The sequence below is a fragment of the Aspergillus undulatus genome (assembly GCF_047715775.1).
Source record: "Aspergillus undulatus strain CBS 261.88 unplaced genomic scaffold BDV17scaffold_53, whole genome shotgun sequence".
Classification (NCBI taxonomy): Eukaryota; Fungi; Ascomycota; class Eurotiomycetes; order Eurotiales; family Aspergillaceae; genus Aspergillus; species Aspergillus undulatus.
Genome location: NW_027396657.1, coordinates 191,288 through 217,632, shown reverse-complemented (window position 1 = coordinate 217,632; position 26,345 = coordinate 191,288). Strand labels below are relative to the sequence as shown.

At 49.9% G+C, this 26,345-nt stretch overlaps 9 protein-coding genes and 1 non-coding gene across 10 annotated transcripts; 5 read left to right on the top strand and 5 right to left on the bottom strand.

Annotated features, from left to right (window-relative positions):
• The first annotated feature begins 262 nt into the window (after positions 1 to 262).
• BDV17DRAFT_272126 (class I SAM-dependent methyltransferase) lies at positions 263 to 1,696 on the top strand. The gene is made up of 4 exons (XM_073758853.1): positions 263 to 425; positions 489 to 599; positions 665 to 927; positions 1,007 to 1,696. Exons 1-4 carry the CDS (start codon positions 370 to 372, stop codon positions 1,426 to 1,428), a joined length of 852 nt encoding a protein of 283 aa, XP_073612380.1. The 5' UTR covers positions 263 to 369; the 3' UTR covers positions 1,429 to 1,696.
• A 70-nt stretch (positions 1,697 to 1,766) lies between these two features.
• BDV17DRAFT_272125 (uncharacterized protein) lies at positions 1,767 to 2,286 on the bottom strand. The gene has a single exon (XM_073758852.1). The coding sequence runs from the start codon at positions 2,154 to 2,156 to the stop codon at positions 1,869 to 1,871; it is 288 nt and encodes a 95-aa protein (XP_073612379.1). The 5' UTR covers positions 2,157 to 2,286; the 3' UTR covers positions 1,767 to 1,868.
• A 1,281-nt stretch (positions 2,287 to 3,567) lies between these two features.
• Positions 3,568 to 4,839, top strand: BDV17DRAFT_283941 (nucleoside phosphorylase domain-containing protein; the record flags this gene model as incomplete). The annotated part of the gene is made up of 3 exons (XM_073760448.1): positions 3,568 to 4,562; positions 4,623 to 4,657; positions 4,784 to 4,839. 3 exons carry the CDS (start codon positions 3,568 to 3,570, stop codon positions 4,837 to 4,839), a joined length of 1,086 nt encoding a protein of 361 aa, XP_073612378.1.
• A 5,054-nt stretch (positions 4,840 to 9,893) lies between these two features.
• On the bottom strand, positions 9,894 to 11,898 carry BDV17DRAFT_300296 (uncharacterized protein; the record flags this gene model as incomplete). Its single annotated transcript, XM_073764025.1, has 4 exons — positions 9,894 to 10,295; positions 10,401 to 10,783; positions 10,833 to 11,735; positions 11,817 to 11,898. The coding sequence occupies 4 exons, from the start codon at positions 11,896 to 11,898 to the stop codon at positions 9,894 to 9,896; spliced, it is 1,770 nt and encodes a 589-aa protein (XP_073612377.1).
• A 491-nt stretch (positions 11,899 to 12,389) lies between these two features.
• On the top strand, positions 12,390 to 13,394 carry BDV17DRAFT_272122 (YoaK family protein). Its single transcript, XM_073758851.1, has one exon. It carries the CDS (start codon positions 12,405 to 12,407, stop codon positions 13,242 to 13,244), a length of 840 nt encoding a protein of 279 aa, XP_073612376.1. The 5' UTR covers positions 12,390 to 12,404; the 3' UTR covers positions 13,245 to 13,394.
• A 2,927-nt stretch (positions 13,395 to 16,321) lies between these two features.
• BDV17DRAFT_t126 lies at positions 16,322 to 16,467 on the top strand. The gene has a single exon. It is a non-coding gene; the product is annotated as a tRNA-His (tRNA).
• Positions 16,468 to 17,232: 765 nt separating this feature from the next.
• BDV17DRAFT_294433 (uncharacterized protein) lies at positions 17,233 to 19,713 on the top strand (the record flags this gene model as incomplete). Its single annotated transcript, XM_073762836.1, has 4 exons — positions 17,233 to 17,570; positions 17,621 to 18,980; positions 19,033 to 19,111; positions 19,175 to 19,713. The coding sequence occupies 4 exons, from the start codon at positions 17,233 to 17,235 to the stop codon at positions 19,711 to 19,713; spliced, it is 2,316 nt and encodes a 771-aa protein (XP_073612375.1).
• A 959-nt stretch (positions 19,714 to 20,672) lies between these two features.
• Positions 20,673 to 20,980, bottom strand: BDV17DRAFT_294432 (uncharacterized protein; the record flags this gene model as incomplete). Its single annotated transcript, XM_073762835.1, has 3 exons — positions 20,673 to 20,687; positions 20,746 to 20,823; positions 20,882 to 20,980. The coding sequence occupies 3 exons, from the start codon at positions 20,978 to 20,980 to the stop codon at positions 20,673 to 20,675; spliced, it is 192 nt and encodes a 63-aa protein (XP_073612374.1).
• A 2,174-nt stretch (positions 20,981 to 23,154) lies between these two features.
• BDV17DRAFT_294431 (uncharacterized protein) lies at positions 23,155 to 24,162 on the bottom strand (the record flags this gene model as incomplete). Its single annotated transcript, XM_073762834.1, has 2 exons — positions 23,155 to 23,792; positions 23,886 to 24,162. The coding sequence occupies 2 exons, from the start codon at positions 24,160 to 24,162 to the stop codon at positions 23,155 to 23,157; spliced, it is 915 nt and encodes a 304-aa protein (XP_073612373.1).
• Positions 24,163 to 24,597: 435 nt separating this feature from the next.
• On the bottom strand, positions 24,598 to 26,163 carry BDV17DRAFT_283937 (N2227-like protein-domain-containing protein; the record flags this gene model as incomplete). Its single annotated transcript, XM_073760447.1, has 3 exons — positions 24,598 to 25,199; positions 25,253 to 25,858; positions 26,103 to 26,163. The coding sequence occupies 3 exons, from the start codon at positions 26,161 to 26,163 to the stop codon at positions 24,598 to 24,600; spliced, it is 1,269 nt and encodes a 422-aa protein (XP_073612372.1).
• Positions 26,164 to 26,345: the final 182 nt, after the last annotated feature.

Below are 26,345 nucleotides of genomic sequence, written 5' to 3'. Positions count from 1 at the left end.
TTTTTTTTTTTTTTTTTTTTCGTTCTCTTGTGTTTTTGAATTGGACTGGCTGGATTCTGCAGACATAGCTCACCAGCTGCATGGTCCCTTTGTCGTTAGGTATTCTTGCATATTCAGCTACGCCACTGCTGCCTCTACGGAGGATCTCCGAATCCCCGGCAGCGTTGTGATCCAGCACGGATAAGTTAGGAGCTGCAGCTTTGATTCGTGAGAGGAATGAGATGCGAGATGAACCTCCATGTGTGTAACATAAATTGCCCTGGGCATCCTTGAGGTAGTGCCCCAAAAAGGATAAAACTCTTCCCTGTCTACTTTACGTTGGAGGATCACGCCTTTGCTCTCTGTGCTACTCATTTCTTATCAACTGCCATGATCAAACCTCAAGATAAATATGTCCTTGGTCGACACAAAAAGGAGTCAGAACGGTAATGCCTCTTGGGTGCATCCACTGCAGTGACATGGCATGAGCTAAGATCTAATGGATCTAGGCTAAATTTACAGCATAATCTGCTCTCGAAAATAACCAGCAACTTTCTGATCCACCCTTCAATTCCCACAGGGGACATAATATCTGTCGCAGATGTCGCTACTGGAACCGGGTGAGTATATCTCGTTTGTCAACACACATGGCTCGTCTCCAAGAATTAATGCAAGTATCGACAAGTGTCTGGCTGGACGAGGTCTCCCAAGTGTTGGACAATAATAAAAACTCCCAACAACACTATTATCATGGATTCGACATATCATCAGCCCAGTTTCCTGAAGAACTGCCAATGACAGACCTCCATTTTTCAGTGCAGGATATCACATCGCCGTTTCCACAAGAACACCTGAATAAGTATGACTTGGTCCATGTCAGACTCCTTATTGCGGCACTCGAAGAATCCGAGTATAAGACTGCACTCACCAATATTTCTGCTATTCTGAGTATGTGTTTCCCATATCGGATTCATCCACGATGAGTTCTCGACCCAGATCCAAACTAATCATCCCAAAACAACGAAAGAACCCGGCGGCTACCTCCAATGGGAAGAAATCGACGAAGAAACCTACATGCACTCGAACAACCCCGTCATCCGCGAAATGAGGCGGTGTTTTGACATTTCACTCAGAGTCGAGGGGAAATGCTTCGCCGCATCAGCAAAGGTCTACGAGGAATGCAAGGCCACCGGATTTCTGGATGCCGAGAGGCTAGAGTACAGTTCCGAGTCGATTAGTGAGTCCGGCCTCCGCTCTGACAAGGACGAATGGTTCGCCGCACTTATTGAGACCTTATATGCGAGGCTTCTGATGCGGTCTCGGGAGGTTCCTGATCAAGATGCCGCGGCGAAGAGGGCGGCGGAGCTGATTGAGCAGCACTGGGCTCTTTGTAAGGAGGGGATGTCCTCGCCTTTGAAAGCTATGAGGGTTGTTGCGAGGAAGGCATAGATGGGTGCATTCTTATGCATGTTGAAAGCAAGTTACTAATGTTTATGCTTAATTGTGTGCACAGTGTACGCAATTTTACTCTTCCGACATGTGTCTGTAACCCCAATGGCATGCGCTACTAGATTCCGTAGCATCCATTACCTCTCCACCCAACTCCACATAGTGGTAGGACACATCGAACGGCATGTCAATTTTCATTGGTTGTAGTGAGATACTGAAAGGCTACTGATAGGAAGCACTAGGTACAACCGGTCCATCAGACATGAAGATTTCTTCATCATGGCCATTATAACCCAACACCCTCTTCAACCACCTGGTCAAATCAACATGAAACGCTTATTAAATTCAGAATTGTCCCATACCAAAGGCCAGCGGCAGTGTTGTTACATCCCGTGCATGTATAAGGCTCCAATCGGCATTCGCTCGTCCTGGAATCGGCTTTATCCGTGGACTTGGATTACACCTGGAACGGCAAACTGGTAGGGGCAGGAAGATCGGCGGACGCCAATAGCTTCTGCTGCAACCTGCAGACCATCATCCCCCTCAACCCCAGTGGTATCATCCCCTTCAAGTCCATTTTGATGCTTCTGGCCCTGGATGGTGGGTGTTGGCGCCGATTCTCCATCTCCGTCAGAGAGAAGCAGCAGTCCAGCAGTAGGGACCCGAGGAGCTGGCACGGCAAGGACACCGGCTAACATGCCGAGGCCAGCAACAGCGATGAATCTCATATTGGTGATACAAAGGTAGAAGGAGTGAGGAATGGCAAAGACTAAGGAAGAGAATTTCCACCAATATCGGTCAGCGGATGTGGTATATGGGTTTGAGCATGAGTATTTGGCAATGTTAGAACAATGACTCTGGGGAATATGAGCGTCTTTATAGCTTTAAGAGTGGCACGCCAGTCGGACCCGGCACTTGTCGCCAGGCCCTGTGAATAATCCACGGCGTACACGACTACAGGTCTCATCGAGTTAGTAAGCTGAGTAACGATGCCATGGGCGAATTGCTCAACGGGCCAACGTGCAGATATGGGCGTTGTCTTGCGTGTTTCCTCTCCCGAATACCGCCCGCGATAGTTCCAGGTCCACTCTGAACTTTTGCAGGGTCCGAGAGCGGATCACTATATGTTGGGCCCACCTCTGACAGCATGCGTATTTTATTGATTGATTGATTGATTGATTGATTGATAAGATAAACGCGTGGCAGGGCCGAGGTAAAGGGTATGAAAGAAGCCAGTGGTAATGTGAGCCGCACCTTGGGCAAGGCAACTGGCTTAGATGGCTAGAGCATAATACAACTTAATTTCTTGTCGTTCAGAATTATCCAAATCTCCTGTCCGTAGAAGGTTCTCGCGCCTACGACGGCGTTAGACATATTGCGATGGCTTTGGCTCGTTCATGCTCCAATCATCTGGGTACAATGCTAATAATATTCCTATAGGTAGCTTGTACCAGCCGACTGAGCCGCAGTTCCCTATCTACTAGTCTCAACAGCAAACATATTTGAGAAAAAAGGTGCACCCGCAAGTCTGTAAATCTTGAGGAAGCAGATTTCCCGTCCAGTATGACAAGACTATCAAGATAATCTGATGGGTCATGCGAGGATATAATAATCGATCATGACTTAGTTCTTCGCCATTGCCTCTATCCTCTTAATAGCCTTACGATGCTTTTGTCCAACCTCCTCCAGTATTGAGCCAAGCTGCTTCCATCCTTAATCTTGTGCTATTAACCCATAATAAATAATACTCTGAAAATCTTACGCTAATGCCGAGAGATCGGTAGAGAGGAAGATACCCTAGGGTACTGTTGTGGAAGGCGTAATGGGGCTCGGCTACAACAACCGCTTGAGAACACCAATTCTCACAACCTCTTCCCCATGACAAAATCCTCATAATCCACACCCATTACTACATGTCCAATATCGCTGCCCTAGTTGCGTGTTACTCAACCGCCCATGGCAAAAAGCATTTCAGCCCCTAGAACTGAAAGCCAATCAACTAATGCGCTTTGCCGCTTGCAGAAGATGCAAAACACGTGGCGTGGCTTCGAGTGAGGGGCAAGCGCGGCCAATCTTGTGCACTCCAGAATTTTTCTTCAAATCCAACCAGAGCACCAGTCATTGTAATGTATTACCAGGATGAAGGTGATTACACTTCCAAGCAGCGAGTATTCGATCGGTTGGATATGCGCCCTACCCTTGGAAATGACTGCTGCCAGGGCAATGCTGGACATCGAGCACGGAAAGCCCGTCGACCAGGATCCCAACGACTCCAATAACTACTGTCTCGGCAGCATTGATTCGTACCACATTGTCATCGCCTGTCTGCCCGTCGGGGTTTATGGACTGACCTCCGCGGCCGTCGTCGGAACACAAATGCTTCAGACGTTCAAGTGCCTCAAATATGGTCTGATGGTCGGCATCGGGGGTGGTGTGCCGAGTGAGGAAGTTGATATACGCTTAGGGGATGTTGCCGTCAGTAAGCCAGGCAGGGGCTCCGGGGGCGTCATTCAGTTCGACTTTGGCAAAGAATATGGGAACGGCCTTTTTGAACGTGTTGGCTCACTGAATCAGCCACCGGAAACGTTGCTTACAGCTCTGGCGTTCCTAGAGACCGATTATCTCATTAATGGAAATCGCCTTCCAAAGCTTTTGGACAAGGCATATGCTCGATTCCCGAATCTAGTACCCAGGTTTGAATACCAGGGTCACGACGCAGACCTTCTTTTTGCGGCGGACTATGACCACCTTGATGCTGGACTATCGTGCGAGAAGTGTAAATGTGCTAACCCCGTTACGCGGCCGCTGCGCACGAACAGTTGCCCAAAGGTCTTCCCGGGTCTCATTGCCTCCGGCAATAAGGTCATGAAGCACGGTCCGACCAGAGACCGACTGGGAAAGGAACTCGGGGTGATATGCTTTGAGATGGAATCAGCGGGTCTTATGAACATCCTACCGTCCCTTGTCATCCGTGGTATTTGTGACTACGCCGATTCTCACAAGAGCAAGCGATGGCAACCCTATGCGGCGATGACGGCCGCAGCGTTTGCTAGCGATCTTATTCGAGTACTTCCAAAGAAATCGCGAGAGGTTGCAATGCGGACATTAGAAATGCCTCTTGCAAGCGAGAGTGAGTGTTCTTCCTCTGCATGCAGGACCACAGAGCGACTTCAAAATGCTGACTGCTTTGCCAGACTGGGAGACTCGTCTAGAAACATCGATGGCATCGGTTGACCCAAAGGAGCTTCTGCAAATGTTCAGCCTGGTCCCACGAGAAATCTATATACCCGCGGGACCTTCGGGACCATATGATTCCGAGCTGTACTGGATTCTAAAGAATATAGACTATCTCAAGTGGAACCAGCCGAGAACGAGGAGCTCGATTCTGTGTCTCTCCGCCCAAGAACATGACTACCTTGACAAAGTGGTGACTTGTATCCTGGATACGCATGGAACTAACACCCCCAAGAATGTCATCGTGAAGTTCTTATGGACGGACATGTTCAACACGATCTCTCCTTCGAGCTTCTTTCTCCAGACCATCTTCTCTGTTTTACTGGAGCAAGTTACCCGTGAGGATGCGAGGACTGCTTTACTACGTTTTCTTCGTTCTATTTTGGACCACCTGTCTCCAGAAGACAGAAAGACACTTAATGAAAGCCGATATCCGACCATGAGCAAAGAGTCATTTATGCAGATGGTCTATGCAATGCTTAGCTTGAAATCGGCCAATTTCGGTGCCGCGTTAATGGCCGCGTTGATGCACCAAGACAAAAGCTTCCTAGTGACCATAGAAGCTAACTCAGCATGGGATATGTTTCTGATTAACTTTGTCAGAACGCTCACTAAGGAAATGGAACCCTTTGGTGAAGGTGCGGCTAGATTCAGAATTCTGGTTACGGGCCTTACCAATACAGCCCTGCAAGAAAGGTGGACACGCCTCCTGCATATCCAGCACGACAAGGAAAGACAGGGTTGGTGACCAATCTTGGACTGAAATCACACTGAATCGAATCACTGACTTCCTGTCCAGACTGTTTGTCCAGCCTATCTTTCGACAATAGGCGATACAACAAGATCACTGAAAGCCATGCCGACTCGCTGGAATGGTTCTGGACGCACTGCCAATACGCCAGATGGTCTGCGTCAAGTCAATCCAGACTGCTTTATGTCGAAGGTAAACCGGGCAGCGGGAAAAGTACTCTCACAAAATACCTGAAGGACCATTTATCGGAGAAGATCCCAAGAGATCGAAACCCAATCATTGCGCATTTCTTTTACAGCTACCGCGATGGCGAGCGGGAAAGGCGCCATCAGAATATGCTCCGAGCAATCCTTTGGAATATACTGAGCCAAGATAGTGCCTTCTTTTATCACTTTCAAGAGGAATACCGCCGGGTGCGCTATCCTCCTGCCCAAACCACTGAGACTGGGTGGACATACGAGACTTTAGAGAAGATCCTCCTTTCCATTACCCGTCATCCGGAGTCTAAAGTCATTTATCTCATTCTGGATGCCCTCGATGAGTCTGACGAGGCTGATAGACGCAACGTTGTTCACTCCTTGCTGAAGATCTGCGACATTCCAGGACAATGTGTTTTCAAGATTTTCATGGCCAGCAGACCAACAACAGACCTACGTCTCAACCTCAGCAAACGACAAAACTTTGATTTTATCCAAATGCAGGACGAGACAGAGTCCGATATCAGGGCAATCGCACGGTCCTTTCTCGAAACAGAACTAAATTTTAGCGGAAAGTTACTGCAAGAGGCAATCGACTACATAGTAAATACCGCTCAAGGCGTCTTTCTCTGGGTCCAGCTCATCAGAGGCGAGCTCCAGCTGTGTGTCGAAAGAGGATATCGGAAGAAAGAAATATTCAAGACATTGTTGAACTTGCCGACCGAGCTGGAGTCTTTTTACTTGCACATGTTGAGCAACATGAGCAACCGAACAGAGCAGGATACTGTAGACGCTCGCAGCATGTTTCAGCTGGTTCTGTTTGCAGAACGGCCTTTGTCCGTGATCGAAATCCAACACATAATGGCTGTCGACGCTGTTGTGGCCCAGGGTCTGGACCTCACGATGGAATCTTTCGAGGATGAGCTGATCCAGGCCATGGAAACGCGGATTATTCACTGTGGAGGTAACTTTCTCGAAATCAAGCGTTAGTCACCCTTATCCAGTCAAGGCTCGTCATATACCTTACTGACAGGCCAATAGGGGATAAATCTGTTCAGCTTATTCACCAGACAGTTCGGGAATTCTTTTTGCCTCGGAAACAGTCACTGCAGGATACAGGCCCTGTTGCTCGCTCACGGTTGAAATTCGAGGAAGAAGAGGATGTGCACGCCAGGATAGTGACTAATTGTGTGCGGTATATGCAGATATCGGTATCGGCTGACTATAACGTCTTGGTCCACACATGGAGAGAAGAAACATTCGAGGAATTCGCGAAGCACTTGAACGGCCTCCCATTGATTAAATACGTTTTGTCTCTCCTACTCGATCACGTTCCCAAGCTATCGAAAGACGGGGGAGTTGACCACTTGTTAATGGATATGGTCTCTGCTTTTCGCGGTCATGCTATCTCCTATCTGCTGGCCTCATGGGTGAATAGCCAGATGGGCGAAGAACTACCCTGCTTGAGACAACTTTCGGTACAGTCAATTTTTAAACTGAAGCTTTTACACACAGCGGCCCGGAGTGGCCTCGAGCACGCTGCAGAGATGGTTCTTTTGGCAGGAGGAATATATGTCGATGGCCTCTTAGATCACAAAACTGCGCTGCATGTCGCAGCTATGCATGGGTCGGAAAAAGTCTTGCAAATCCTGCTCAACCATAATGCAAATCCTGGAGCAAAGAACCGCCTCGGGCGTACTGCACTGCACTACGCCGCTGAATCCGGACACGTCGGAATAGTTCGCATACTGTCAGAGCACTGCAACATTGACGATCTTGACACAAATCGATGTGTACCACTTCATCTGGCCGCTCAGAATGGACATTTGGATGTTGTAGACTTCTTGGTGAAGAAGATGGCAAACATCTACATTCACGATGATATGGAACACTGGGCCGCCATCCACTGGGCTTCAAACCAGGGTCATATCTCCATTATCGAGTACCTGTTGGACTCGGTACCTGATTTTCCAATAGAAGGCCCTGATAGAAGAGGTTGGACACCCTTATACCTTGCGGCCGTAAACGATCAACCACAAGCAGTGAAACTGTTGCTTCAGCACCAAGCCAATCCAACAATCAGGGACAGTAAGCTCGGCTTTACTCCCCTGATAGCAGCAGCGGCTGCAGGGCATGAACGCGTGGTTCAAATATTCATGGACCGAGAGCCGGCCCTTTGTCTACAAACAGATGGAACTGCAGAGCGTACCCCACTATCCCACGCCGCTCTCAGAGGACATATTGCGGTCGTACGGACTCTTGCTGCCGCCCAGCGCGATCTAAACCTGTGCGATCGGGAGGGAAGAACAGCGCTGCATCTTGCAACTACAACAAATCAGATTGAAATCATCCGTCTGCTTGTGAATATGGGAGCTAACGTCAATGCTCAAGATACTTGGGGCACGACGACCCTCCATATTGCCGCATATTACGGGTATCTGGAAGCTCTAAGTGCGCTTATTGAACTGGATGCAAATGTACGTCTTACAGATGCAGAAGGGCGTGACGCGTTATACCTCGCCGCAGGGAACGGACACACTGCCATCGTGCAAGCCCTACTACAACGCCCTGAGCAAGACAAAACATCAACAGATGCGCGCGACTGGACCCCATTATTCTGGGCGGCCGGGAACGGCCACAACGATGTCGTTTCCCTACTAATCACAAATGGTGTGGATATAAACGCCAAAGACACGAACAGGGTAACGTGTCTGCACTGGGCCGCTCGAAAGGGGCAGCTATCAACTGTCCAATTTCTTCTAGATCGGGGAACAGATCAGCATTCACTCGATACGAATGGGATAAGCCCGCACCGCTGGGCCTTGGAATTCAATCAGGGCGCCGTCGCGCAACTTCTACTCGAACGTTCCGGCCATGCTGATGAAGAGCTGGAGTCAAAGCCTAGACCGGACTTGGACGGCGGGCTTTCGCTCAGCGTATGGGCTCGGGAACATGAGTATGACGAATTCATGCCGGGGATATAGATAGCAGTAATATTACGGCCATGGAACTGGGATTGCCATTATCGGGCGCCGACAAATGTTCAGAACGATGTGGAAAGTCGTTGCTATTTCCCACTATTAGTTCCGGAAATTCGCTAAAGCCATGTACCTCAAATCTGCCATCAACGCCATTATCCTTGTGTCGATATTCTCGGCTGCCAATAGTGCGTTGTATGTTGACTCAGGAAAGCTATCAGGCTCGCGAACTGAAGGAAGGCACCGCGCCGCGCCGCGGATCTTCCTAGGTACGCTTTTCAATGGCGTCGTCGTTAAATTGACATCACGTCAGCTGAGTGAAGCCTAAAGAGGCGGGTTTGAGCAATGGGAAAGGGCTTCGGTAGATGGAGTATGCTAGTATGTGCAAATGCAGGATGGATGGTCACCGAGCAGAGTCCAATCTCGGTCTTCATGGTCAGGGCACTTGTCCATGTCCACCTCAGACATCCTAGCTATTCCAGAAATTAGACTATCAACCTAGAGAACCAACTTGATAACTTGAAGGCGAGGACACTTACATTGTGGAATGTATCTCTTAACCGATTTTATCAGCTGCAGCATCACGAGAGGGCCTCTGGCTCTCAGCTTGAGAGGGAACAGGAGTGATAGATGAATATTGACAGCCACTGAAGCCCTAGCGGGGTCTTTGATATTTAAAATAGTAATTATATCGTAAATATAAAAGAACTGCATGCAATCAAAAAAGTCCATACTTACCTACAGATAAAGATAGATCCAGTAGACTTGCACAAGAATGTGCCATGGCTGGACGAACCACAATGCTTCTGGAGAAGCTAATTTGTCTCGGGGCCAGTCCTGCCTACATGTTCCATTAAATTTTCATGAATAGGGTCTGGATCTGCATCAGAGTGCCGGCTGTACCTGTGGCATGACCGTAGTTTCCTGGAGCGCTCCGGTATCAATGATGTGATGACTGTACCCTACCACGCGATCAGAGAGCCACCTTAGGACATCGAAAGTGCTATTCATAAAGAATTAATGAGATAGCCGCAAGATAAAGTCCATTCCTCATATTGGCTTCATCTGGCAATGCCTTGAACTCTACTGCATGATAAAAACCACCAAACCACCCCAGCTCCCTACCACTCTTCATCCATCTTTCCCGGGCACCCAACACACGACTTAATAAGCCTTTCGATGATTTAAGGGCATACCATCCTGACCTGAACCTTTGTTGGCCTGCGTATGGTGAGATTGGGTGGATGCGCCAGATTACAGCGGCTGGGCGGATATTGACAGCGTGATTGATCTGTAAAAAATGGATCATTCCAGATAGCGCAATCTCACATCCTTGGCCCTTGTGATGTTCTTGATGTCAGTCAAAAGGTCCTTTGTGGCCGTGAAGTACCCCAGGTCGTTGCTGCCATTCCCGCTAGAGATCATTCCAAGAACAACACCATTGGCAGAAAAGACAAGAGATCTAGAGTCTCCTTCCTCGACGACTCTATGCCCCGGGTGTGAAATGACATGCTCGAAGGTTGGAATATGAATAACAGCCCCGTTGACAGTCCTGCGCACTATATTGCAAGACTTCAAAACCCCGTAAGTTCCACTTGTGCAGTTTGTGACCCGGCCAATCTTGAACAGTCTCTGGTCCATTTCGGGGAGGTCGAAATCGAATGCTTGTAGCTGCATAAGCGTACGGTTGGTTTCGGATGAAGGTAGCTAGATATGATGGATTAGTCATTTATCGAGGGTGGAGTGGCGGCATGGGAAGTACATACCTTCACTGCGTGCTTGCCTGGACACCGGGGAGCAAGTGGCTGAAACAAGTGCCCAGTCTCTGATGGAAAGTTGTTGGGGATCCGTTGTAGACTGGACTTCGCGCAAGCCGGAGGCCGCGAAGACAATCCCAAGCCAGTGCTCGTTTGAATTAAGGAGATCCTTCATCTCCTGGTGTTCCATCTCGTGTGCTCTAATGTCCTTGGAGACATTTGCCCAGATCCTTTCTTGGTAAGGCATCACGAACTCATCCCGATCCTTGAGGTCTTTGACTTGACGGTACTTAGTGTCCGAGTTCAGTTCCTCAATGCCTGCCTTGAGGCTCTTGATGGCTCGATTCATGTCCTTATAGCTAGGCGAGACTATGGCGAGAAGACGACCTTTGTTCTCGTCTTGGGGGTATACCCCGTCCTTCTTCCAGTCACTTAACACTAAAATACCATTAGCTTCCTGCTGTCTGCATTTTAGACGCCAGCATACCTTGAAGATCAACTTTCGAGAGACCGTCCTCGCTCGGAAAGCAACAGTGTAAACAGGCGATCGCGAACGGGACCCAGATGCCTTTCTGAGGGTTCAGGAGTTCGACCCAACCACCCAGAGTTCCCCGGGCTGTACGCAGGCTTCGAGGACTCAGGCTAGTACCAAGCACTGGGTCTCGGCGGCAATCCTTCACGCGGGCCCCAATGTCGTCGTCCCCAGGGCCTCCGTCTCTCGTGATTTTGTTGTCCTTGCAGATTGTAACTGCGACGGAGTTGAGGTTGTTCCTGTCAAGGATAGCAACAATCGCCTCTTTCAAAGGCTTCCATTCCCTTTTTACTTTTCTGTCAACGCCCAAGAGGACCGTCGGTTGGCATTCCATCCGGTTGTAGCTGTTTCCAATTCGGAAACACCCAATTGAAAAGACACCCGTCCGGTCGATGCCGCGGAAGATATCTGTCGCCACATGTGTCCAGACGGGAAAGATGGCGTCAGTCGGCAGACAGGGGTGGATCTTCGGGCGCTGCATGAACCTCGGGTCCATTGTTTCAACCGGAACGCCCTGGATGCCCCTGGCGCGAAGATGATTGTACAGTTTGCGGGTGAGCTCCATCCAACTGCCAGGAGCCTCGGACCTCTCTGCGAGAACGAGGAGGGTGACCATAGGCTCGGCATTAGGCTCATAGACTGAGCGCTGGCCGTAGAAGTTCATTTCTTTATAACGGATGTTTTCGCCACGACAAATGTCCCCAAGCTGAACAACCAGCTGGTGGGATTGGGGCCCTTGGCGAAGGGCGTAGTGGGTATGGGCACGGGCTATTCTCGGCAACGATTCACATGGGGGCTCGCAAAGCCGTGACCCTCCGGCTCTGAGGGCAGATTCGATAAAGCCATCCGTGGCAGGGACTGGGGAATTATCGTCAGAAGATCCGTTTGATCTTCTGGATCATGCTGACGGTGGTCGTGTGTCGAAGAGAGACTTAGGACGGGTTCGGATTTCCGGAGAGGCGTAAGACAGTTCAGCAGGCCAGATGGGCGCGATTAGAGGGTTTGCTTTCAATGTCGCCATTTCTGATGTGGATAATCGAGGGAGCAATAAGATTATGGTCGTGTATGTTGAGATATCCACGTGCTAAGTAAGTGGTAGGAAGGTCAACAGAAGGTGTAAGGAAGTGGCGAGAAGAACAGTCTCAGGAGGTGGGAAGGAAGCCCTTTAAAAGAGAAAGTGCGAGTTGCCATGAGTCACTGCTAAGTCCAATCTTGTAGCAGCAACGGTGAATAGGAACATACCTCCGGAGCCTGAATGGTGGACTCCCCTTCCAATTTGCGTGGAAACCTTCTTCCTACTGTGCGGCTGTAGCTCCCACTACACCCGGCTCTGGAAGATGCGAAAGCGATCTGTTTTCTTGTCTACGTAGCAGAATTATCGCCATTGCACTCTGTATAGGGCTTCTTTTGTCGCCAGCCCTGGTTCTGGGCGGGCCTGGCTGAAATGACGTCATTATCATCGTGCTCTGAAACTTCGACCTTCACCCTTCAGCTTTCTCGAGCTTTTAGACACTGACATCCTGCACAATGACCTCCTCAACGCGCCGTCACATTTTCTCGGAATACTCCAGTCTCCTCGGTCATCCACAACCCACTACAAACCACGCCTCATTTCCTCTCCATCACCGCGCCGTCGCGCACCTCAAAACAAACATAAACCCCTCGCACACATCCCTCCTCCTGCTGTTTAGCTACATGCTCACTGGCCTCCTGGACAGCTCCGCAGTATTTATCTGGGGGTCATTCGCAAGCATGCAGACAGGAAACACCGTGTACCTTGGCCTCGGCGCCATGGGCGCGGATCCCAGCTCGCCAGCGCGGTGGGTGAAGGCTGGTACGTCGATTGGGAGTTTTTGTGTGGGATCTCTTGCCTTCTCAGCATTTTATCGGTGGTCGCGGGAGCCGAGGGGGCGGTGGGTTCTTGCTTGTTCGTTTTTGATTCAGTTGGTTTGTATTGCGGTTGCTGCGACGATTGTTATGATGGCCCGCCACCGATCTGACTCTTCCAAATCAAGATCGGAGCTTGATTGGGGAGATATTATCCCTCTAGCACTCGTCGCATTCCAAAGCAGCGGACAGGCAGTGAGCAGTCGCGTCCTTGATCGGAAGAGTCTGACGAGCGTGGTTTTAACAAGCGTCTACTGCGACCTTTTCTCGATCCCCATCCCGGCGGGTGGGAAGGGTGGTGCTGAAGATTGGAAACGGGCTGGTGCGATTGGGTGTCTTATTGTTGGCGTTGTGATGGGTGGCTTGTGGGCGAAGACTGAGATTGGGACGGTTGGGGCGCTTTGGACGGTTGTTTTTGGGAAGGCGTTGATTGTTCTGGCTTGGCTTGTTTGGGATGGGGTTGATGAGGAGGAAACTTGAGGCCTCGTCTCTAGCTTCAAGTGAAGGTTTTGTGGAGGAGAGTTGTCTTTGGCTTTGCTTGTATATTATGGGTGCTGAGGGTGGACCAGCCGGGAGCTTCGATCTGCTTTCGCATTTTTGTATAGATTTATAGAGTCACCTGCATGAAGCGGTTCTTGCTCGGCTGGGTTCTGATTGAAGTGTAAGCGTGTTTATTATGTAGACAATATCCCTGTTTATCTAAGCCTTCTGAGCAAAGGCATTGGAATATGGTACGGGAACCGATTATCGGAATAACTATGGCATCTCCCTAATTGCTGCGATGTGAAAAACTGAGCCTCGATTGGCCTACATTCCTGAGTAACAGAGGGTGTCTCCTTTGGGGCAATCCAGTAACGATTAGGGTTACCAGTGTCATGTGGCCACGTTGAGGCTATTCACAAGAGAAAAGCCATCAATGCTGCGAGAGAGGACCGTCTGTAAATACAGCCCGAATTTTTCTCCTCTGCGGTTCTTACTCAAAAGAAATCTTGAGAAGACCAAGGTGGACAACAGGAACGGGGTCCAGTCTGGCAATCATTTAGCATCCCTCGCAAGGTCTCACCGTAGGGTGACATCGATATCTCAAAACCATAATAATTGATGGAACTTTAAACTACTTCGGGAACTGCTCGTTAAAATGATCGTGAAGCAAAGTAAAGCTAATTCTGGGGCCCATAGCCTACTTAAATACGTAGAGCCGACCCTGGCCCTTGGGGTTCGCAAACAACAATGTCTTAGTTCTCGATCCTTCAACCAGTACGCCTGGTCTCGCTGTACAGCTGGGCTATCAAAATGGCTAGCGACACGGTATATGATTGTAGCCCCTATCGCGCCATCATCGCTTCTTAGCCCCTTAGCTGGGCGACCGAAGCTCGCAAGGTCACGGCCGAACCAGGGTCAAGCGGGCTAAGAAAGATAGATGGAATAACAGCAAGGGCACCATCGATCTTGCAACCGCTTCAATGCCTCGCATCCCAGATCCCCCCTCCGCTTCGATTGCTGTACAGTTACTAAGACTCGGAATTTCGCTTCTTTGTAATGGAAGACTAACTACTCTCTTATATTCTTATATCTATCACATAGTGTTGCAAACACGTCTCACATTATACATTACATTATACATACCTATCAACTTTTCAACCACGGTAGATAGAGACTTTCTTAAATGAGACACTTCAGCAGGCCATGAAAGACAGACAAGCAGGCTCACGAGAATCATCCCTTCGTGGATCTTCATACCATGCACTTCCCCATTATTGTATCGCGTGAGGATCATAATTGCCCGAGATCTCCAAGCTAGCGTGGGGTTCCCTTAGCCCTGAAGTTAGCGTCCTGCTTCCTCAAGCTTTCTCTTTAGAGCAGCGAATCCCGCGCGGGTCTCTGCTATTTCGGTCCTATTTTTAACTTCAGCAGCTTCTAATTTTGCGAACCTGGTCGCTTGCAACTCCCTGTCTCGCTTGTAGCAGCGAACAAACTCAACCAAAACCTCGTCAGGGCTTCTTAATGCCGTCGACGATGCAGGCAAGATGGTTGATATCCCCGTCTCTATACGTTCCGGCCGGGAACCTGTGCTCCAAGATCGTGCGGTCGGCGCGTTTGGTCTGGGAGCGGGAGGGGGAGGGAGGCGAGGACCGAAGGAGCTGCTTGCAGGGGTTGAAGAACTTTCAGTTTCAGATGGTTGCGACGTTATAGGAGGAAGAGGAGGAGGAGGAATAGAGGGTTGATGTGCTTCTGACGTCTGAGGGAGCTCGGGTTGTTCTGGACTAGGAGAGGCCATAGGGGTCGGGGTCTGTATGGCAAGTGTAGATTGCGAATAGCTATCGCGAAGGACTGAACGTCCCGCTTTAGTTTGCGCAGCGTCTTGTGCCCGGTTGCCATGAAAGTGGGCCGGGTTTTCGCGAAGTTGGTTTCGGGGTCTGGCCGTGTAGCTCTCTAGCTATATGAGTTATTTCGTTAGCTTGATGAGGGGCGGGGCATGGTTCAAACTGATGGAAAGAGATGGGACGAGGAATCGAAGAAAATGAACACTTACAAGCTCTGTATGGCCGTCGCTGTTGTCAGGTATAGAGTTGTTGTCGTTTTCTTGCCCTGTCCTTTCCTCCTCATCCTCATAGCCTCGGTCATGGTTATCACGATCGTGTCCGCCCGGCCCCCCATGGCTGCCTTCAGGGCTATGGTCATTTCCATGTTGCGTACGAGTCATGGCGGAGCGTCTCGATGCTCGAAAACGGTTGACCCTGCTGCCGCTCCTACGTGTGCCGGTAGGCACACTGATTCGTCTCCTGGCCTTCTTCAGCTCGTGATATTTACACTTAAAGGCGGTGATGCTTCGGTCAGGAAAGTGCGTCCCATATAGGAGTTACAAGACGTCAGAGACAACATGAGTACCAGCCACGGGATAAGAGTTAGACACACCTTGATATAGTGCCATTTCCTTCCTGCGCCTCTGTTGTGCTAGATCAAACAGCAGGGTTTCGTCCTCAGAAGACCAGCGGACGCGATCCATGTTGCAAAGCCCGCATGAAGCAGCAGGATGGCAAGGGGGGTATAGTAAATAGTAGCAAAGATTGTCGGCAGACGCAGGAGCAAGGTGGTAAGGTCACTCGTTCACGCTGTCCGTCAGGCAGACTCGAGGCTCAAAATGCAATCGATCGAGGTAGCTGTTAACGGCTCGAGGATAGCCTCTTAGCTTTGATCCGCTAATTAAACTACCACCCTTGGTTAACTAAGCAACGGCACCCGAGCGAGTGCAATAGTGGATGCACCTATGTTGGAGAGATATATATAAATGCCTGACTCTAGATACGTCTCGATGGCAGTTCTCTTCAGTCTCGCCTATAGGAAGCATAGAGCATAGATCAAGGCAGCTTAAGGTTAGTACTCCTAATACGGTCGGGTTTGCAAGAATCTCTCCCTTCCGATCGCGTTGAGGGTATGAATGTGAAAACTCAACATGCGATACTCTGCGCAGGTGCCGTTGACTTCAAGCTCGAAGAACAGGTCAGTAAGCCGCAAAGAGGCTATGGATAAGAAGGAGGCGCAAATAGTCAACAACTGTCAGTATGGCGGAGTGGTTAACGCGCTAGACTGTGGGTCTTCCCTTCCAATCATAAATCAGACGTCCATGTACTAATCCTCATCCAGTGAATCTTCAAAACATCTAGTTCCTTAGGGAGCGTAGGTTCGAACCCTACTGCTGACGTTTCTTTTTTGTGAATTTTTTTTTTTCTTCGTCACCTTCCGCTGTGACTTTGTTACCGAGCTTTCTGTTTTCAGCCTCCCCTGGTATCCTTTTATGTCAACAAGCTATATCGACACCGGGTTTTGATTCGGTGCCCGGAAATGGCGGCCTCAACGTTGTACCGTACCTACGTCCAACACTTTTCTGATGCCCATGACTGACCAGCTGTCCAGACTAGTTGACAGGCTTGACGGATGGTTGAGACTGGACCTACTTCGGCATTCGTCTATTATCAATGACGGGACAAACCGCACACTGCACGCTCTCACCCAAAACAAGTTATGTAGCCCCCGATGATCGCAAGCATTGAACTCGACCGTTGATACAACATCAAATGTGGCTTGATTGTTTGCACCAAGCTTGGCTGCTTCGCGGCCCGATACCTGGCCTCACCTCTTCAGTCATCAGGCCATAAGCAAAAAAGGCTGAGTCAATTTGTAGTATGTAGGTCCGTCATATATTAAGCTGAATAACATCCTCTTAAGGTGCAGCTTTGTAAGGGTGGCGATGAAGTGGGTCGGTCTATAAAGACCAGTGCCGTGGAGACTCTCGTCGCGCGAAGTCAGGGCAAGATGTCGATTGGCAGGACAGACAAGTAACGCTCCACCATTACTTATCAGGCGAAAGTTTTTCCAGTGGCTGAGGCTTGTGAATGCCACACTTGAGACTGGTCGCTCTTGCCCTTCCCCTGGATCTTGCCTGATTTCATGGACAAGCGTACTGCTGATGGATCGTAAAGGCCTCTTCGTTTGGCTCCTGCTGCTGGTTTCCTGCACGCATGCTGCCTTCATTCGGCACTTGCCGTGCGGCCAGGAGGTGGAGGCATTGACCGAACCGGTGTTCGAGACTTCTTCCTTGACCGGCTCGCTGGACAACGATGGCGACACTACTTCACTGTCCCTGGAATTGACGGGCGACTTTTTAGACGACCGATGTGAGGAGTTAAATGGAGCATCAGCTGTGCTGATGCTGGACGCAAGAGTTCTGGGTAACTCGGTCGCAGACGGTAAACCGTGGAGGATGAATGCCACTTGCCCTAGCTTGACGTCGAAGACCAATCCAAGGTAGATATCCGCCAGGACTAAACAATAATAATAATGACTAACAAACAAAGGTATGATTGGCGGACCTATGCAGTATACGAGGCTGCCTTTCCTCTGGACCATTCGTTTCGCTTCAGCAGTCTCGACACGACGATTCAGCTTTACCTGAATGAGACGCAAATTGCGTGCATGCGTGCTCAGATCACGCCGTACATTGGATCAGTTGCTCCAAAGGTCATCATGGGTTTTCCCTTAGCGATCATGATTCTTTCCGGGATAGTCACAGGCGCATTCAAGACGTACCAGCAACGCCGCAGCAGCAGCTTCCGGTATGAGCTTGAAAATGATCTGCGAGATCCGGTGGAGTCAGCCATACCAGGACTGGGTCCCTGCTTGCATCATATCCAGTTCATGTTTCTCACTGGGTGTCTGACCTTGCCTTATCCTGGGTTCTTCCGGGCGTCGATGAGCTGTCTAAGCTGGTCGTCGCTGATCTTCAAGAACTGGCCTGTCACACATCAATTTACCTACCCAGGCGTTGAGGATGGTTTGTATAGTGTCAACGCTACGTATGGACTCGAGGAGATGGCGCAGTATCTCGGAAGCACCACGACGAGCGATCTGTGGACAAACTCGATTGTGAACCTGGCTCTCCTGGTTGCTGGTACCATCGTCATGATCCAGCTGGGATCTATCTGCCATTCGATATCCCAGCTATATACATCACAGTCACTGTCGCCACCAAGTGCAGGGGCCTATCTTAAGGTGCAACTTCCGGCCGTCCTTCGCCGAACTGGCTGGGGTATCGTCCGAGTTGTGCTTGATTACTTCCTTCTCCCGCTCCTCTGCTTTTCACTATTCCAAATGAACAATGCGCAGTGGTTCCCGGTGTACCATACCTCCCTTGCACTAATTGCCGTCGCTATTCTAGCCGGGATGCTTGTTCTAGTCGTCTGCCGTCTTGAGAAAACGGATCGACAGGCCGTGTTTTTCCAGCATACCTTCCTGCCTGGAAGCATTGGCCAACATTGGGGCTTCTATACATTGTATGGCATACCATTCATTAGGGCCATTGCGATTGGTGGACTACAACTGTCTGGTCTGGCACAGATCGTTATTCTACTGGGTTGTGAGACCTGGATACTTGCATGTGGTTTTTGGAATCTTCACTCTGGGCTTACATGGAGGCCTGCACTGCTGGCGTTAGCTAGGCTTGCTGCTGTTCTGATGAGCTTCGCTTTTGTTCCTCAAGTTGGAGCAAATGACCGCACAAAGGGAATAGTTGCGTACTGCATACTGTCTCTACATCTCCTTGTTCTAGTCGGGGGGTTAGTAGTCGACTGTGTCTTTGAGCCCCTTCGATACACTCTTTACAAACACGGTCTGCTTGATTCAGAGCCGAGAGTTCCCAATCCCACAAGCAAAGCTCCGGTGAGTTCGCACCCTTAGCAAGTTCAAAGCGGACGTCGCTGACTATCCCAAGGTATTTGGCATCGCGCAGCTCTCACACAGACCAGAGAGACGCTTCTCGTTCGCCCATCTATCTGCCCTTGACCCAGAAGGTTTGCACCCATTTTCCAAGGACATAACCCGGTATAGTTCCTCCACTGACTCAAAAGTATTAGGACTTTCCACACCACATACAAGAAAATCATCATCCCGTTGCCCTGGATCCTCCGGTCGCCCTGAATCGTCGGGGAGCTCTCGTTCTCCTTCAGACACCGCGCATTCCCCCAGCTCTACTCGAAGCCACACGGCCTCCCCCGGGTCAAATAACGATTTAGAATTCTCCCCTCTGTCTATTCGTTCTCCACAAGGAAGCCGGAGCCAGGATAGTGAATCCAATACGGACAGCGCTGAACTTGCTTCCTTGGATGACTTTACCGAAGTTCCGCATACAACCGAGTACTATGCTCAGCGTGAATCTGACCAGTTCTACCACCACCGAGACCATCCGCATGCCCCAAGAAGACCGGACCCACATGCGGATTCAGAAAGTTCGAGACAGCCCACTACAACGAGGACATGGCCGTGGAAGGGTCGGCCGAAGAAGAAAGAAAAAGGGTTCGAGGTTTTCAGGCCAGCTGCCACCCCCAGGGCCCTCCCGACGGTTCAGTCTGAGGATAGCAAAGGGCACTTGCCGAGTGAGAAACTAGAGCCCTAAATTACATACCATTGCAACATAATAGAGTTTTGATTTCTACGCCCTGCAAGTGTGCCATATATCATACATTAGATCATAGAACATGACTAGAATATACGTTGGGAGTCATTCGACATAATATCGGCGACTGGGGGTGTAACGAACTGAGTTGGCTTCATACCACACCGTAACGTAACCGCCGCACATCCGTGTCTCGGTGATAGCGAAGCGGGGTATAATCCTTGATATCCCACTACGCACTGCTGGTCGATTACTCCTAATCAGCCCGCATTAAGGCGCCCTAATGCGATAAAATCATACCGACGGCGAAAAGGTAGACTGGCCACGGAATTCCTGGGAAACCGTTAGACCGTATGACCGGCAATAGAGCGTTCGCAAAAGGTTAGGTAGCCTAGGACTAGTCATAGGAAGAGAGCCCTGGCTTCTGAGTGTGGAGTGTCATATGAACGATCAGGCCGCACGGCAGTCACGATTGCTATCTAGACAATCTTACCTTCTCTAGAGATTATCCCTGTCTGGTTGAAGACAAGAGACTCTCTTGGTTCTCTCGGCTTGTAGTCATGTCGCAGGGCTGTCATTTGGACAATGTGAATCAACTACGACTGGTCTTAGTCTGCTTTCCTGGGGTTTCGAGGAGATGTCAGACAAAGCTGGACCAGTCTCGCCTAGTCAGCGCCTCTACCGCTATACATAGGCGGGACTGAAAATTATAGCACTAGTCGATGACTGCAGGCTCGCCATTGCAAGCATCCAAGAATATAGGGGCCTTCCTGTCAGTAAACAAAATCACGGCACATAGTCTTTCATATGACTTGGTTTCTTATTTTAGTTTCTCATAACGAGTGTCTTTCTATGAACATTGTTCCGGTAATTTCCTCATTTTTTCCTTCATCAGTAGAACATCAATCCGCGTTAATTGTGGACAAATGTACGGTCTTCCTCCATTTGACGCAAGGTTCTTAGTAGCAGCGAGTCTGCGACAATCAGTCAGATGCCCAAAGAATACCAACGTAAAGAAGAAGCAGAACATACACAGCAAATGCGGATAGCGGCGGCACCATCACACTCGACCAGGCCGTGGGCAGCGCAGCTATCGGGGAAGAAAATTTCCTATTCACAGATAAGCAGTCTGTTCAAGTCAAGGCTTCGCAAAAATGCGTGTACGTACCTGACAGTTCTCTCCCTGCTGTCTCTTCTCGACCTCGAGGGCGTTGGGGGCAGCGTAGGCCAGGGCCAGGAGGGCAGTGAAGGCTGCAATGACGCGCATTTTGGTTAACAGATGAATAGATTGATTGGACAATTGAGTAGGTAAAGATGATTTTGGTTTGACGGTGCGATGATAAGGAGGAATGAAGAACCTGGGGAGAAAGGCGGCTATTTATGCTTCTGACCCCCTTCCTGCTATTGCGAGGGACGGGGTCAGACTCCCCTAATTCTCAGGCCATCTCACATCTTACTCGTTTCTCACACTGAGCCCTCGGTCTTCGCCGTTGACAGGGTCCTTCCTTGTGCTGTAATCTATCTACCTTCTACTTTAGAGAAAATGCCGCGACCCGCGCCCACGTCGACGCATCATGGATACGCAGTGCATAGCCTCGTCCTGACGCCAATACGATACAACCTATTAAAGACACACATGATCATGGGTGTGGAAAAACCTGTACGACCTTCCTCAAAGTCCGCAAGTAGGACAAGGAGTAACCCTGCGCCAAGTTGCATTGGCACGCCCATTCAGGGAAACTCTGCAGGACGTCCGTCAGCCATCGGACTCTGTCCGTGAATGGCCAAGATCCGGGCTCCAATCAATCGACGCCAAGGATGTGTGAAGAGCTCAGCCACTGAGATCTGCCGGGGGCCTTACAGGTAGGGACCTGATGGATAAGTTGGCAACCTACCTAAGCTTATGAAGACATCGCGATGATCCATACCTACTTTGGATGAACCAACCCTGCAGGTTACCAGGTGAGACGCGGTGCGTTGGAGCAAATAGGGGCCCCCAGATCGAGCGAGAGGCTGAGCGGTTTAGAAGTTAGTTCTAGAAATGATCTTCATGGCTGGTAAGACCAGGCCATTGTTGGGTGGATGCGAAGGGACATCTTGGATATCTAAAAAAAGGGCACTGCGCAGGTCGAGTGGACCATAACCCAGAGTAAACCTATTTATCTTCATACGCTGCTCAATTGGCAACCAATAAGTTCCTTTATGCTGCTTCTTGTAGGCCTGACAATGCGTTATTCACATTCACATCGTTCCTGTCTTACCTGACTCTTAGACACCTAACCTAGGCTGACTTGGCTATGATGGTGCTGACAGCTTGGCAATGCCTGAGAGAAGTACGCATACGAGGCCCATGTCAGAGCATAACATGTCGATCTTTTTGGCCCCCATATTACCCCGCGTACTACATCGAGATCTATGGTGGTTGGGTGGAACGGTGGATGCCAGCCTTCAGTTTACCTGGGCTCTGCGGCGGGCCACGAATAGGATGAGTGGGGCTGAGGGGTTGTACACGTCAACACTTGGCTAGAACGGCTTGATAGATGAGAAATGCGGAGTTGGTGCTAGAGAATGATACGGAACGGCGGACAGCCAGAATAAGAGTCGGTGAGATTTGTGATCAGTTGGGAGCCCGGGATGATGTCTGAAGTACTCAACCTCGGCCTAGCAGAATGAGGGTTTTCCTGTTATCCCATCATGTCCTTGACATGTCTGAATGGTTGTCAAAACGTTATGATAAGGATTTATGGCTGTCGGCATACCGAAGGCCTGATGCCTGCGCTTTCGGTTAGCCGGGCTTTGGCACTGTCCATCTACGCCATCAGACCCTGTTATTGCACCATTGTATAGTTCATTCTAGACTGCGTGCGTACCAGTATAAATACCAAGCGCCTGGAAGAACACTGACGGAGAGTAGATATACAGCTTATACTGCATGAGAGTCGCCGTCGTCCTTACAATACTCGTTTTGCACAAATCGAAAAGCCCATCTGTGCCAGAAGCTGCATTCAAAATTTAGTAGACTTGAGGAAACTCTCATTGCGTATGTCTCCTGTCTTATTTGCATATTCACTCCGCCTTCGTGCCTTTATTACGCGTGACCAATCTTTGGACACAAGGAAAGAAAGGTATGACAAGATGATGGGTTAGCCCTGGAACTACCGCGGGGATGATACTATATCGGCGCAAAAGAAATACAACGGGCGATAGAGGACAAATGGGCCCAAGATTTGAATCCAAGGCTTTTAAGACCATATATACCTAATCTTTCAAATTGGTCAAACGATATATGGAAGAAGCCACAGATATCATTCATTTATGCAAGCCGAAAACAGATCAGCATTACATCCCAGCAAGACTTGATAACGCAATAAACTCAAACAGAACCCAACAACAAACGAAAATATAACCACCATCAGAGAGCCCCATTTGTCAATCGAAGAACTAAGGCCTGAACACGAAATTCTTCCCCTGCTCCTCAACGCCCCAAACACTACTCCCCTCAAAAAGCGGCAAATTCGACCAGATCATACACGGACCAGAGGCATTAACCAGCTCCGAGAACCACTCGAGCCGATAATAAGCAGAATCGTATGACTGGCGCGCAGGGGACGGAGAGCCCTTATTCTTGCCATCAGCGCTCCCATCACTATCACTCTTAGCGAGACCCGGCCCAAGAGCAGGCCTCGCGCTCCAGGCATCCCCCTCATTAAAAAGAACATTGATCCCATTTTCCTCGTCTATAATCTTTGTCGGGAGAGCCGGGAGGATAGTTCGTGTCGTGATATAGCTCGATGGGAAGTCGACGAGGATGCTGATTTGAAGGCCTAGGGGTGTTAGCGTTGGTGGTTCTGATGCAGGCTCCGAATTTGCATTTGCATTTGCAGCCACAGCTGCAGCTAGTGTTGCAGGTGCGGTCGTGCAGGTACTCATTCGACTTTTGGTACCGAATTCGCGGCTCTGACGACGACTCTCGCGAACCCATAGATCTGTATCTGTGGTCTTCGTAGTATCTGTTTCATTACCTGCGTCGGCGTCTGTACTTGCGTCGACATCGGTATCTCCATCTCCATCCTCCGCATCTGCACACACTGTCATACAAGATTTCGAATCCAACTCAGAACAACACTCCCTCATCAACAAATGAAACCTTCTAACCTCCCCCCTTCTCATACCCTCCTTAAGCCAAGGCTCCAACGCAGCCTTGATCTGATTCCCCAACGCTGGCCCAATAAGCTGTATATCAAAGCGGCATTTCGTGCTGATCTCAAAGATCATGGGGTACGTGTTTCGCGGCTGGATGAGGGAGCGGGTTGGGATGAAGCGGGCCATGTCGCCGGCTATGCAGGGTTTTGCTAGGGTCTTGCATGACGTGCACATTGTGCGGAGGAAGAAGGGGCGGCATTGATCCTGGGTTTGGTTGGTCGGGGGGGATAATGGGGATGGGGACATGGTGGTGCTTGAGGTTGGTTGTAAGGTAGGGTTGGGGTGCGATGGTGTAGATCAGGTTAGTGATAGAATTCTTGAGTGCAACGAAGAGTACTTTGCAGCGCAGCAGGTAAGACTGTCGTGCTTCCATTCTATTTATAAGGAGCTAGTTAATATACGCTGCCTCTGAAAGGTCTTTGCTTGGAATGAATGCCTTTTGTCTCAAATGAATGACCAAGGCTCACATAAAAGAAATCGTTCTCCTTTCTGCGCCTTTAGCATATCTGCATTCATTGTTCGAAAGGCCATTCAAATACTGGAGGCTGGAATCTACTATTATTTTGCATGAATGCTTGAACAAAGACTTTTTTCCCATCATATAGGCATACTCTATTTTCGGACTCCGTATATTGATACCCCTTCCGGTCTTCCGCCATGACCTCGTTTAGTTTGATCTGGCTATACCTTTCTCGCCCGCCAAAACTGCGCATCATACGCATTCCGACTCAACCCCTTCGAGTTCTGCGCATACGGAACATACATACTCCTCGCCTTCCCATCTAATCCCTCTCCCGGTGTCGGAGTTCCACAAACACCAGGCTCCTTTTCATCATAAACATCAAACTCAAACCCCAACGCCTCACTAAGCTTTACAATCTCATCGACAGAAAGCTGCAACCACGGCCCAGTACCATAAAGCAGCGGGCCCAGATTAATCCATGTCCCGCCTGTCTTCAGCAATCGGTGGATGGTCTCCAGGTAGCTCATTAGGTTCCGCGCTGTATCGATGAAGAATAACGTGACGATTACGTCGTACTGCCCGGAGTCGTCGGGGAAGAGGGTTGTGAAGTCGCCTTCGGCCATTACGATGTTTGAGGTTGCAGTTGAGGGGATCCAGTCGGGGAAGGACACGCCGCGCTGCATGTCTGCTGTCGTTGCGTGGTGCGACCACCAGTCTATGTAGGGGTAGTAGGTGAGGCTGTTAGGGGTGCTGATTTGGGTGGCGTAGCGGTGAACGAGGTTCATGTAGGCGGACCATTCGTTTATTGTTACTTCGAAGCCTGCATCTGTCAATATGAGTCAAAATAACTAGAGACGGGAAGTATATGAGGACCTCCTAGAGCGTCGATCTCGTAGCCGAGTCTACCTGCTCCTGCGCCTGGTGCTAGGACGCGAATGGGCTTCTCCTCCGAGCGCTCCACCCCACTGAGATTGTCAAGGATACACCTATTCGCATCCTCACGCTCAAAACGCCCCTCCTCGGACCAATCCCTCACAAAATGCTTCATCGCCTGAACAACACTCGTCCGGTCAGGCCCCTTCTTCTCCTTCTCCATATCCCTCACAAACGCATCAAGTTCTTCCTGTTTAATGTCATAGAACGCCATTCCAACCCTTACAATATCCCTCGCAATGGCATCATTATCCTCAAAGAGGTGCTCAGCGGTATTCAATTTCCTGGAATACCCAATGATCTTCTCAACGACCTTCTTCTGACTCTTAGACACATGCTTATACAATTCCCGCCACCGCTTCACCTCCGCCAGATTGCGCTCCTTGTACCGCGTGAACCCGTACAGGGCCATGAGGAGGCGGTGGCGCGGGTGGCTGGTATTCCATGTTTCTGTTGAGTGGCGTAATCGATGATGTAGGCGGTTGTGCTCGGCTTCTTGGCGCGGGTTTGGGTTTGGAGGAAACTCTGTGATGTTGCTGACGATGACTTGGGTTATTGGGTCTGGGATTGGGATTTGGCCGGCGCCGGCGGGGACTTCGGTTGCTTTTGCTGCTGCTGCTGCTGAGACGCAGGCGAGTAGGAGGGGGCAAAAGAGGTGCATTTTGGCGGGCGGGAAGTTGGAGATGTCTTTAATCAGTTTAATATATTTTTTTATCTATTTAGAGGACTCGCAGGGTCCTCACCCCAGGGTCCTCGTGCCAAGGCTCCGCTATTTGCCAAGACACTCTACTGGCGCTCTTAGGGTCCAGGCCAGCAACTCTAGGGTTAGCAGGTGTCATCTCGATAACCATGGTGGAGAACGCCTGTATTGACTCCAATCAGAAAGAAGTCAATACTCATAGGCGAGGTACTGGGCGACTCCGGATTGTCTGGAGTGGCAACGAGAAGAGTGGCGGGTCGTGCTTGTGCTGTCGCAGAATATCGAGAAACGGCATGCATCGGATGGTTAGAAAGATATACTTCGTAGAAAAGT